At 46.9% G+C, this 12,357-nt stretch overlaps 1 protein-coding gene across 11 annotated transcripts in view; it reads right to left on the bottom strand.

Annotated features, from left to right (window-relative positions):
- Positions 1–10,753, bottom strand: part of TERT (telomerase reverse transcriptase) — a gene marked incomplete at its 5' end in the record, with an annotated part of 87,669 nt that extends 76,916 nt beyond the window's left edge. For all 11 annotated transcript variants that reach the window (XR_014011030.1, XR_014011031.1, XR_014011032.1 and 8 more), the window contains 5 exons: positions 176–358; positions 1,073–1,262; positions 3,119–3,317; positions 5,783–7,646; positions 10,517–10,753. Coding sequence is in view for 4 of the 11 variants with exons in the window: in XM_081206165.1 (XP_081062291.1) it covers positions 176–358; positions 1,073–1,262; positions 3,119–3,317; positions 5,783–7,646; positions 10,517–10,753 (2,673 nt within the window). The remainder of the gene's footprint in view (positions 1–175; positions 359–1,072; positions 1,263–3,118; positions 3,318–5,782; positions 7,647–10,516) is intronic.
- Positions 10,754–12,357: the final 1,604 nt, after the last annotated feature.

Raw genomic sequence — 12,357 nt, 5'->3', positions numbered from 1 at the left:
GCTTATGAAATATGAATGCACTGATTCCCAGTGCATGTTTATTCAGACCTACATGCCATTGGGTTCAACAGAGCTTGGTCACAGTACTACAGCCTTAAGCAAAGAAAAATCCTCGGTTCTGTCCACTTTCGAGAAATGGAAAACATCCAGACCCAATGGAGACACTAAGCGTTACCTTCACAAAGTAGAATCTTGGCATTTCAGAGTTTGACTCTAAAACCTTCAAAACAAACTTCTTCCATATTGCGTAAGTATCATCTTTTCCAAACACAGAAGAGCCAAGCAAGATGGGGGTCTTGGTGCTTTCATAACTAAGGACACTAAATAAGTTTTTAAGTTGTTTGTTGAAGTACTGAACCTAGGAGAAAATTTAAGAGAGAGAGAAATTAGGGGGGCATTTCACAAAGGACAAAGCATTCTCATGCATGTCCAAGTTGACTGAACTCTTGGAAGAGAAGGCAACTAGCAGAGGGAGAAAATGAAGAGTTCTTGGGAAGGACGCATGCTGCATTTAAGAAGGATGTAGGAATAGGATTTAGCCTTGTTTAGGGAAGTTTCTAATGACTGATGTTTTAATGTATTTTTAATCTCTTGTTGGAAGCCAACCAAATATAGTGGTGCCTCACAAGACGAAATTAATTCGTTCCGCGAGTTTGTTCGTCTTGCGATTTTTTCATCTTGTGAAGCATGGTGTCGGAAAAGTTTTGGAAAAGCTTCAAAAATCACCAAAGTCTTCAAAAACCTTAAAAAAGACTACCACACCGCATGCTATGAGTTGCTCCTCGAAGTCAAGTCGCAACTGTATTAACGGTTTTAAGAAAAAGGAAACAAACTTGCAAGACGTTTCCGTCTTGTGAAGCAAGCCCATAGGGAAAATCGTCTTGCGAAGCAACTCAAAAAACCAAAAACCCTTTCGTCTTGCGAGTTTTCCGTCTTGCGAGGCATTCGTCTTGCGAGGTACCACTGTATTATTATTATTTGGGGATGGGATTCAGAAGAGGGCTACAAAGATGATAAAGACAACACTTGCTCACTGAATGAACTTCACACTACACAACTGGAAAATAAGAACCTTTTGGTCTCTGCTCTTTCTGCAGAATGCTTCAGCTCCTACAACGTCATTCAGGTTGACCACGGGACGCAGCCCATTCGCTTTGGGGATGAACCGGAGTTTCGATGCCAGGGGGACACACTTTTTCTGCTGCAGAATTTCAATCTCCTCCTTTGATAAGGCACGAAGCTGCACTTTGGCCAGATGACTTCTAAAGTGGAAAGGAACATTATTCTTTTACAACAGACTACAAAGCAGATCACAAAATTCCCCTCGAGTTTTGCTTCCATACAATCAGTGCTATTTTCCAGAAAAAGAGGTGCCGGAACTCACCGTGAGCACCGGCATTGCTCTCCTACAATGGTAATGGCGCCCACTTGAGAAGTGCTGGAACTGAGTTCTGGTGAGTTCTGGCTGGGGGGGGGGGGAAGCCCTGTATGAATTACTCTGTTGAGAACAGAGCAGTTCTCTGCTACTCTGTTGAGAACAGAGCCTGTCATCTGAGTATTCTTTGAAGTGGGTCATTTAGATTCTTTCAACCAACTGGAAATTGGGAAGATGTGTGTCTTTGCTTGTCTTGGTAGCACAGCAAGCCATGTGGTCTAATGTTAATACAGTGGTACCTCTGGTTAAGAACTTAATTCGTTCTGGAGGTCTGTTCTTAACCTGAAACTGTTCTTAACCTGAGGTGCCGCTTTAGCTAATGGGGCCTCCCACTGCCGCCCCCGTGTGATTTCTGTTCTTATCCTGAGGTAAAGTTCTTAAGGTACTACTTCCGGGTTAGCGGAGTCTGTAACCTGAAGCGTTTGTAACCCAAGGTCCCACTGTACAGTGGACCCTCCGGATATTAACTTAATTTATTCCGGGGGTCCATGCGCAACCTGAAAAGTCCGCAAAGAGAGGCGCTGCTTCTGCGCATGCTGCGTTCACAACCCGAAAGTTACGTTACTCAAAGGTAACGTAACCCAAGGTACCACTGTATAGAGGAGAGAAGGGCAAGACTACCCAGGATATCTGGATTTCCACTTTGTCTTCATGAACAATGCTAGGACATAAATCTCATCAGAGAAACTTTGAAGCTCAGGTTCAATTAAAAAAAACCAATGGCTCTGTGTGTGTGTCTGAGACGTGGTCTTGCAATTCAATGGCCCAATGTGCCAGGGGGCATGTCCCCATCTGCGCTTTCAGAGGGTTCTGGAAGGTGCTGTGGGTTGGGTACATTCCCAATGTACACACTAGAGCACATCACACAAGTATGATCCTGGCTCAACCGCAATCCTCACGTGGAGAAGCTGTGTAGGGTGTGCTCGCTCGCACACCTGCGCATCAGTATGAACTTAAGAGACCCTTGCAATATCTCAATATTTCTGGATGATAGCACACCCATTTGGCACATCAGGGGCAGGAATAGCCTGTGACACCTCACACATATGCTCTCAACCTTTTTGGTACGCGTGGTTCATCTGACCTCGCCCACCCCCTCAAAACGGCAACACTCAAATCAGTGAGCTACATTTGAAAGGTTCAGAGTCCTAGACCTCGTCTGCATGACACGTTTAAAGCAGTATCATACTGCTTTAAACAGTTGTTTAAAATAATAATAATATAATAATTTATTATTTATACCCCACCCATCCGGCTGGGTTTCCCCAGCCACTCTGGGTGGCTCCCAACCGAATATTAAAATCACAATACAGCATTAAACTTTAAAAACTTCCCATATTTATGTTGAATATGTAGTTTAACAGTGCAGAGAGTTGTTAGGAGACCGCCTAGCCTCCCTCGCAGAGAGGGACTGACTTTTTAACCCCTCTGGGAACTGTAGCTCTCTGAGGGGAATAGGGATCTCTGAACAACTCCCAGCATAACAAACTACATTTCCCAGGATTTTCTGGGGGAAGCCATGATGGATTAAAGTGGCATAATATAATTAAATGTGCAGTGCAAATAGGACCCTTTTCAAATAGTATCTTCCCAGAGGAAGGTATGGGAGACTGTGCAAAGGGAGCACACATTTCCACCCCCCTTGCGCAGGATACAAATTACGGTGCTTCAAGTGATATATACCTAATGCCAATCCTCTGCAACTTTCTCCAAACAGCCTTTCTGAAGTAAAAAAGCATGTTCTTTTGAAACATAGTCTCCGTGATATAGAAGAAAGATCGCAGCAGTTCTGCAACGAAGGAGTTCATCAGCCAGTACAGAAATTTGGACATCAGATCTTCACGGAAACAGTGTTCGGAGGCAGGAACAAAACGCCTGAGTTCTATAAGCAGAATTGCAGGTTTATTGACGATTAAGTCTAGAAAGAGCTTTCTAAAAAAAGTCGCCACCACAACCAAAGTACAGGCTACCATTTTACAAAGATGGGTTCCTCCCAAATGAAAACACACAGCTAGAAACCCCCACAGACATTTCTGCTGCGGCCACATTATAAGACAGGCACGGCAAGATCTGTCCCCTCTCATACGCACACTTGGCCATGTAGTAGGAATGCCAATTTCTTCCCTTGGAAGCACAGGATCTGGCAAGGGTGGCGGCGCAGACTTGTCTTCTGGGCCACGACACCATTTGAGTATCGCACACACAAAATCACACCATTCGGGCAAGCTTATTGAAATACTTGCAGGCCAGTAAATTCCGCAATGATCACTGCAGATGGTGACAGCAGCCACGGAATTAAAACACGCCTGCTTCTTGGGAGAAAAGCAATGACAAACCTAGACAGCATCTTAAAAAGCAGAGACATCACCTTGCCAATAAAGGTCCGTATAGTAAAAGCTGTGGTTTTCCCAGTAGTGATATATGGAAGTGAGAGCTGGACCATAAAGAAGGCTGATCGCCAAAGAATGGATGTTTTTGAATTATGGTGCTGGAGAAGACTCTTGAGAGTCCCATGGACTGCAAGAAGATCAAACCTCTCCATTCTGAAGGAAATCAGCCCTGAGTGCTCACTGGAAGGACAGATCCTGAAGCTGAGGCTCCAATATTTTGGCCACCTCATGAGAAGAGAAGACTCCCTGGAAAAGACCCTGATGTTGGGAAAGATGGAGGGCACAAGGAGAAGGGGACGACAGAGGACGAGATGGTTGGACAGTGTTCTCGAAGCAACCAGCATGAGTTTGACCAAACTGCGGGAGGCAATGGAAGACAGGAGTGCCTGGCGTGCTCTGGTCCATGGGGTCACGAAGAGTCGGACACAACTAAATGACTAAACAACAACAACAAATTCCGCAGACTTATTTACAAGGCTGAAATCTGCTAGAGAATACCAGCATCCTATTCTGAGTAATTCTGGTTACAGCTGGTCTTGCTAAGAGAGTGCCATCACTATTTCCCCCCACTCCCAACTCTGGAACGCCTTGCCCTTAGAAATTCAGACTGCAGACACTCTGGCAGCAAGTATTCTTGCTGGCTTTCAGATGGCAAGTATAAATAACCCTGTTCTCCCAGGCATTCTCAAAAAACCCCACTCTTTTGTTTTATTATCCTCAAGCTGCTGCTCTATTGCTTGTATTCATTAACTGGGTTGTTTTAAATTACAGACTGTAGAGTTGGAAGGGACTACGAGGGGCCATCTAGTCTAAACCCCTGCAATGCAGGAATCTTTTGCTCAATGTGGGGCTCGAACCCGCAACCCAAAGAGTCAGAGTCTTATGTTCTACCGACTGAGCTATCCAAACCAGGATGCATGCTTAAACTCTCTGCTCACTAACCACAAACTGAACCCAAGCACTGGGAAGATACGATTGATTTCCAACTTCGTAGAATGATGATACTTTTTGCGGCCAAGCTAGCTTTGAGAACAGTGGTTTAGTGGCCTTTTGACAGAGCCTACTTCACTGGGCTCAAGCCTAGCAAAGCATGTGTAACTTGGACAGGAAAGAGTAGTAGATAGGTAGCCGTGTTGGTCTGCCATAGTCAAAATAAAAAAATTCCTTCCAGTAGCACCTTAAAGACCAACTAAGTTAGTTCTTGGTATGAGCTTTCGTGTGCATGCACACTTCTTCAGATACACACAGGACAGGACAGGAAAGGATGTCTCATGGGTTATTTTAGTTCTACTCATCACTTTTTTCCAAAAGGACGTCCCACAAAATGTATCTGAATAAAACAGTATCAACGTATATCTCTCAGATAACAGAATTGTGCTGGGACGCAATGGATGGTTGCCCAACACATTACACTCCTAAGTTACCAACTTCATTTATACACCTTGTGTATTATTGTAGCGATAGCCAGCACTGAGTCCTTCCAGATGGTGCTGCAACTCCCATCAAATCCCTGGTCGTTGACCATGCTTTCTGGGGCTGATGGGGGCTATATTCTAACACCACACAGAAAGCATTATGTAGGTCAGGGACGTCCAACTCCCAATAGACTGCAATCTACTCACACAATAAAAAAAACTTGCAGTGTGATCTATCCAAAGTTGTTGAGCTTTTTTTATGAAGCCAAAGTTCTGGAGTTTTTTTAGGAAAGGCAAAGTTGGGTCGTTTCCCCCCCCCCCTTTTTATAAGGAGATCTCTGAGGGGCCAGAAATCCGCCAGGATCTACCAGGAACATCCCGCGATCTACCTGTTTGACATGCCTGATGTAGGTTATCCCTGCAGGACTGCATTTCGCACTAGGTTGGGAATTATCCTGCTATGTTGACATGAGGAAGGACAGTCTAAAAACAAAGCCACTTTCAGGAGATGCTGCTTTCATCTTAATAACCACAGTCCATACCTTTGGTCAAACGAAGCCAAGCGCAATCGTTGACTCTCATTTTCCACATCAGCTCCCGTAACGAAAACGTGGAAAACTTCCCCAGAGAGATAAACTGCTTTACATTCTTGTAGAAGCGGCATTTGTTATGGTTTGAGCCCCAGAGTACAGCAGGGACCACTCTCTCCAGACAGCCCCTCACAAAAGTGTACACTTGCCAGTGGCTGCTATGTTGCTTAAGGAACACTGTGATGTCAGAACTGGGGGAGACTTGGGGAGCTCGCATTTCAGTTCTTTTTTGATGCAACTCAGCTTTTTCAAAGCTTCTACAGGAAGCACCTGAGAATGGACCCAAAACACCCGATACCCTTCTTGGGCAATTTTCTGTGGCGTTCGCCTGCCATGTCGTTGGCAAGCTTTGACCCTCTCGACAGACGTTTTGCTCGCAACTTCCTGGGCCAATTTTGTCCAACTCCCAAATGGGACAATTATTTCTTAACACTGTTAGGTAAGGACACTTTGTGTGGTTCCGCAACAGTTCCTGGAAGACACCTCTCATCTGCCAGTAACGTTTTGGAAGTCGCTGCTTCTTCCTATTGTAACCTGGAAGACTTGATTCGCCCGGCTGCTTTGGAATCTTGCTGTTCAAAAATATGGCTTCCACAAGCCGCCATCCGCCTGCCGGATAGCCCTTTAAGCGGTTCAGCACAAATGATTTAGGTAGACGCTCTTTCAGCTGCCGGCAAGAATACAAGAGAGAGCGTCTTTCAATCTGCACGGCAGGAGCAGAAATCCTATCAGAAAACTCCTGAGCTGGCTTGGATGTTCTTAGGCCTCTGTCTGTAGCAGCAGCGTTCACAAGCTTTACTGAGCAATAATCAGAAATGCTAGGTTCTACCTTTGGCACCCAAGTGCGAGGTTTTGTTTTGGTACTAGATCCACACAGCGTTTTGCTCTCCGTACTTCGTGCAGGACCACACGAAAAAACCTCTAAATTATCAGGAGCTGTGCAATCCGAGGTTTGTGCTCCAAGTTCACTTCTCTGAGCAACAGGCTTCACGAAAACTATCTGCTCCTCTGAAATTGGACTTACACACCCTCTAGATGCATCCCCACCACCATCCAGAATTATTTGTTTTTTGCTTTCAGTGGGAACTGGGTTTCTTGTTTCTTCTCCCAGCCCCTCGTCCGTCTGCGTGGTTTTCTTTCTCTTAGCGCTAATTTCATAACAGTCCTTCCATTTCCTTTTACGAGGCGGTGCTGTTAAACACAGGCAGTGTTTGGGGCTTGGCTGGTCCTCTAGGTAGTCACTGGACCTTGTAACCAGTTCATTCGCTGTAGGGCTCAGCCTGGCAGCTCTCTGAACCTTCAAAGGCTGCTGGGAGTCACCGCCTACACCTTCGTGTGATCTGCGCCATCTTTGCTTCCTAGAGTTCCCTTTCCCCCCGTTTGCCTTCGCAAGGTATTTCCCACAAAGCTGAAGCCTTCCTCGCAGGTAGCTAGATAAGACGCTGGGTGCCGGCCTGGGATATCTCTGTCTGAAGAACTCAGGAGAGGTTTTTGCGCTTCTTAAATCAAGTTCGTAGATGGGTTGGCCGCAAATTTGGTAACAGCAACTGGGAGGCACGAGCATGAAGAGAGAACAATGTTCCAGTATGTACATCATGACATCATCTCCAACTCTGCTCAGGACTATTTCCCAGAGAACATTATGGCGAATGGTTTCTGTTGTGCTATTACGCTGGTAGCTGCAGATATTTGGCATGCCGGGCAGATGGCGGTTATTCTCGTTCGAGGGTCCGTAGCCAAACGCCAGGACATTCTTTTTCTTCTTTTCACAGATTCTCTGAACGACTCTTGCCACGACATCCTCCTGACTGGAAACCTGCAATGCAGGGGGTGGGGGAAAGCAACATTTTCATTAGCAGGTGCCTGAAAGAGCCAAACAAACTGGGTATTACTGTGTGGTAAAGGCTATGGTTTTCCCAGTAGTGATGTATGGAAGTGAGAGCTGGACCATAAAGAAGGCTGATTGCCAAAGAATGGATGCTTTTGAATTCTGGTGCTGGAGGAGACTCTTGAGAGTCCCATGGACTGCAAGAAGATCAAACCTCTCCATTCTGAAGGAAATCAGCCCTGAGTGCTCACTGGAAGGACAGATCGTGAAGCTGAGGCTCCAATACTTTGGCCACCTCATGAGAAGAGAAGACTCCCTGGAAAAGACCCTGATGTTGGGAAAGATGGAGGGCACAAGGAGAAGGGGATGACAGAGGACGAGATGGTTGGACAGTGTTCTCGAAGCTACCAGCATGAGTTTGACCAAACTGTGGGAGGCAGTTGAAGACAGAAGTGCCTGGCGTGCTCTGGTCCATGGGGTCATGAAGAGTCGGACACGACTAAATGACTAAACAACAACAACAGTTCCGCAAGAGAAAACAGCCCCCCCAAATGCCGCCAAGATGTGACTCGAGCACTCCACCGTGATGCCTGCTTGCACAATTTATACAGAGAAATTACTTAAGCTGAGCCTGCCAAACAGAAACCTGTTGGCATGGACCAGCAACACACAATTCAAAGATATCAAAGGCTGGTTCACACAGACAAATATTTGAAGAAGGGAAGTCACAATCGCTGAAAGTGAAGTGGCTAATATACCTTGAGACTGCGTTCTGTGCAACATAATGCAGGTTGTGAAGCGTATTGTACCCCAAATAAACTTTTTTTGCGGGGAAGAGTTTTTGTTTGCTACTGTGGTACGTATTTTTGTGTTTTCTATATTGCAAACCGCCCTGTGATCTTCAGATGCAAGGCGGTAAAGAAAATTTTAAAATGATGATACTAATGCCGACATGGCCATAGCTAATTGCTACTTCCGAGCATGTGAACATGCCTCCGAAGAGAGGCCTCTTGTAGATTATCAACTGTGTGGGTTGCATGTTCTTTTTCTGCTGGGTCTCCCACAACATCTGCTGCAAGTCCTGGGCCAGATTTAGGTTTGATCAGGCCCTAAGCTACTGAAGGTAACGGGGCCCTTTATATGTCCAGCTGTCCTTTGTCAACAACAAATTGCCGCTGTTTTTTGTGTTGAATATATGCTATATGGTAACTTATGGACCTAATAGGTATCTGAAGCCATTTGCACATAGCAAAATATGTATTTTATCAAGGTAATTGTTGAACTGAACAATTAAGAAGAAGTATATTAATAGTGAAATACAGGCAGGGCCCATTACTTACATCATAGGAGCCTACACAACACAAAACTAAACACTGTTGCTGTATGTAGGTTTTATTTTATTTGTTTTTTTAATCATATTTTGGAAATGTACGTCCAGTTTTTTCCCCTCTTTTAATTTTTTGGGGGCCCCTAAGAGAGTGGGGCCCTAAGCTATAACTTGGCACAAGAGGGACGCGGGTGGCGCTGTGGGTTAAACCGCAGAGCCTAGGGCTTGCTGATCAGAAGGTCGGCGGTTCAAATCCCTGTGACGGGGTGAGCTCCCGTCGCTCGGTCCCTGCTCCTGCCAACCTAGCAGTTCAAAAGCACCTCAAAGTGCAAGTAGATAAATAGGTACCGCTCTGGCGGGAAGGTAAACAGCGTTTCCAATGTGTTGCTCTGGTTCGCCAGAGCATGCTTAGTCATGCTGGCCACATGACCTGGAAGCTGTACGCCGGCTCCCTCGGCCAATAAAGCGAGATGAGCGCCGCAACCCCAGAGTCAGTCATGATTGGACCTAATGGTCAGGGGTCCCTTTACCTTTACCTATATTAATACTGAAATACAGGCGGGGCCCATTACTTACATCATAGGAGCCTACACAACACAACACAAAACAAAACACTGTTGCTGTATGTAGGTTTTATTTTATTTGTTTTTTTATCATGATTTGGAAATGTATGTCCAGTTTTTTTCTCTTTTATTTTTTTTGGGCCCCCCAAGAGAGTGGGGCCCTAAGCTATAGCTTGTTTAGCGTATACGTAAATCCGGCACAAGAGGGACGCTGGGGGCGCTGTGGGTTAAACCTTAGCTTGAAGACCCGCACAGTGCCAGATTTAGGTAAAGGTAAAGGGACCCCTTGGCGCTGTGGGTTAAACCACAGAGCCTAGGGCTTGCTGATCAGAAGGTCGGCGGTTTGAATCCCTGCGATGGGGTGAGCTCCCGTCACTTGGTCCCTGCTCCTGCCAACCTAGCAGTTTGAAAGCATGTCAAAGTGCAAGTAGATAAATAGGTACCACTCTGCTTTATTGGCTGAGGGAACCGGCGTACAGCTTCTGGGTCATGTGGCCAGCATGACTAAGCCGCTTCTGGCGAAACCAGAGCAGCGCACGGAAACGCCATTTACCTTCCCGCCGGAGCGGTTCCTATTTCTCTACTTGCACTTTGACATGCCTTCGAACTGCTAGGTTGGCAGGAGCAGGGATCAAGCGACGGCAGCTCACCCCGTCAGGGGATTCGAACCGCCGACCTTCTGATCGGCAAGTCCTAGGCTCTGTGGTTTAACCCACAGTGCCAAGGGGTCCCTTTACCTTTACCTAAATCTGGCACTGTGCGGGTCTTCAAGCTGAGGCTGCCCTGTTGATTTTAAAAACCTGGTCCCTTTACTTGCTGGCATTATGCATTTCTTGTGCCAGGGCCTGGGAGAGCTTCCTGTGCCCCCCCTCGTCCCCAAGCAAAGAGCCCAGCCCCATCAAGGGGCCAGCTGGTACCACAGCCCAGCCCGTTCTCGGGCCTGGCGGCCTCCCTCCCTCCCTCCTTACCTGCTGAAAGGTGAGCAGCGGAGGAGGAGCCCTGGCCCCGGCCGCCCGTCCCACGAGGCACCGCTCCACCAAGGCGCGGTAGTCTTTGGGGTCGCCGTCTTGCAGCAGAGGCTGAGGCGGGGCTCCCGGGGGAGCGGCCGCCTGCAGGCGCCGGACCAAGGCTTCCAGCGGCAGCAGCTCCGCGTAGCAGCTCCGCAGCAGCGCCCGCACCGCCCGGCAGCGCCGAGGACGCGCCATGAGGGAGCGCGAGGAAGAAGGCGCGAAGCGAGGGGCGGCTCCGCGTGGTCGCCTCGCCCCGCCTCGCCCCTCAAACGCGGGTCGCCAGCTGTGGCTGGACTACAACTCCCATCATCCTCAGGGAAGTTTGAGAAACACCTGCTTTGAGGGCATGGGAAATGCAGGCAAGCCGCGGAAAAGCGCTTTGGCGACGTTGTTTTGCAGCACCGCCCTCCCCCTTGTGATGTGCACTAAGCGGTTTTGTTGCATCTGGCTTTTGTACTGGCTTTGTTTTATTCATTTCTCGATCCTAGTCAGGGCTGGATTTAGGTTTGATGAGGCCCTAAGCTACTGAAGGTAATGGGGCCCTTTATATATCCAGCTGTTCTTTGTCAACAACCAATTGCCGCTGTTTTTGTGTGTTGAATATATGCATTATGGTAACTTGTGGACCTAAAGCCATTTGCACATAACAAATAGGAGCCTACAAAACACTGTTGCTGTATGTAGGTTTTATTTTATTTGCTTTTTATCTTATATTTTGGAAATGTACACAGAGTTTTTTTATATAGTTTTTTTCGGGGCCCCCAAGAGAGCGGGACCCTAAGCTATAGCTTGTTTAGCTTATACATAAATCCGGCACTGACCCAGTACAATATTGGATTTGTTTTATTCATTTCCAACCTTGGCCTTTCCATTTGCCAAGGAAGGTGGGAGACTCTGTTGTGCAGCTGCTCTTTTTTAAAAACAAATTAGTGCTGTGTTTTGCATTATTTTTTTTTAAAGTTAAGGGAAGACATCATAGGGTTGGGACGGACGGACCACGAGGGTCATTTAGCCCAGCTGGTGGCAGAGGACCTTGCAGGCTCTCTCAGAAGTCAACTTCCAATCTTCTAAAGGCAGAATACATCATGATATTAGCATACATCACCTCAGCCTATGCGAAAGGAACAAACTCCCTGGCTCCATCCTCTACTAACTTGCATCATCCATATACTTGCAAGTCATAATTACACTGACGCCAGGGAATTCACAACCTCTTCACAGCAATGACATTGGACAAACACCAGCAAGCAGATTCTTTGGGGTGGCTTTCCCTTTGGTTTGGGGATCAGTGATTCCACTTACCTCCCCCCTCACACCCCCACTGCCTGCTTCCCTCATGTCCAGAAGGCAGAACCTCAATAACAGTTCAGCCTCAACTTTCTCCTACCTCCCAAGCATGGGAAACAGAATGGCATGGAGAAGCAAGATTCTTGATGGCTATGTATGCAGAGGCTGTGTGAGCCTGCAATCCCAATTCACCTAATGAGACAATCCTTCTGTATAGCATCCTGAACTCATTCCAAGGCGGTTATGAACGACAGCAGCATGTGCTTGCAATGTTTCACCATTATTCTTTCAGTAATTCTTTAAAAAATCTTAATTGTAGGTGGGGTGGTGGAGGAATAGCAACTTGCCTAAGGCCACTTCCATACGATACATTTGAAGAACTGTTATACAGTGGTACCTCGGGATGCGAACAGGATACGTTCTGGAGCCCCATTCGAATCCTGAATGGAACGTAAGACGCGACGGCGCATGTCACATTTTGTCACTTCCGCGCATGAGCGTGTCGTCATTTT

Source organism: Podarcis bocagei, assembly GCF_964188305.1.
Source record: "Podarcis bocagei genome assembly, chromosome: 8".
In the NCBI taxonomy this organism is placed as follows: domain Eukaryota; kingdom Metazoa; phylum Chordata; class Lepidosauria; order Squamata; family Lacertidae; genus Podarcis; species Podarcis bocagei.
Note: the sequence above shows the minus strand (reverse complement) of the source record. Positions and strands in the feature narration are given on the sequence as shown.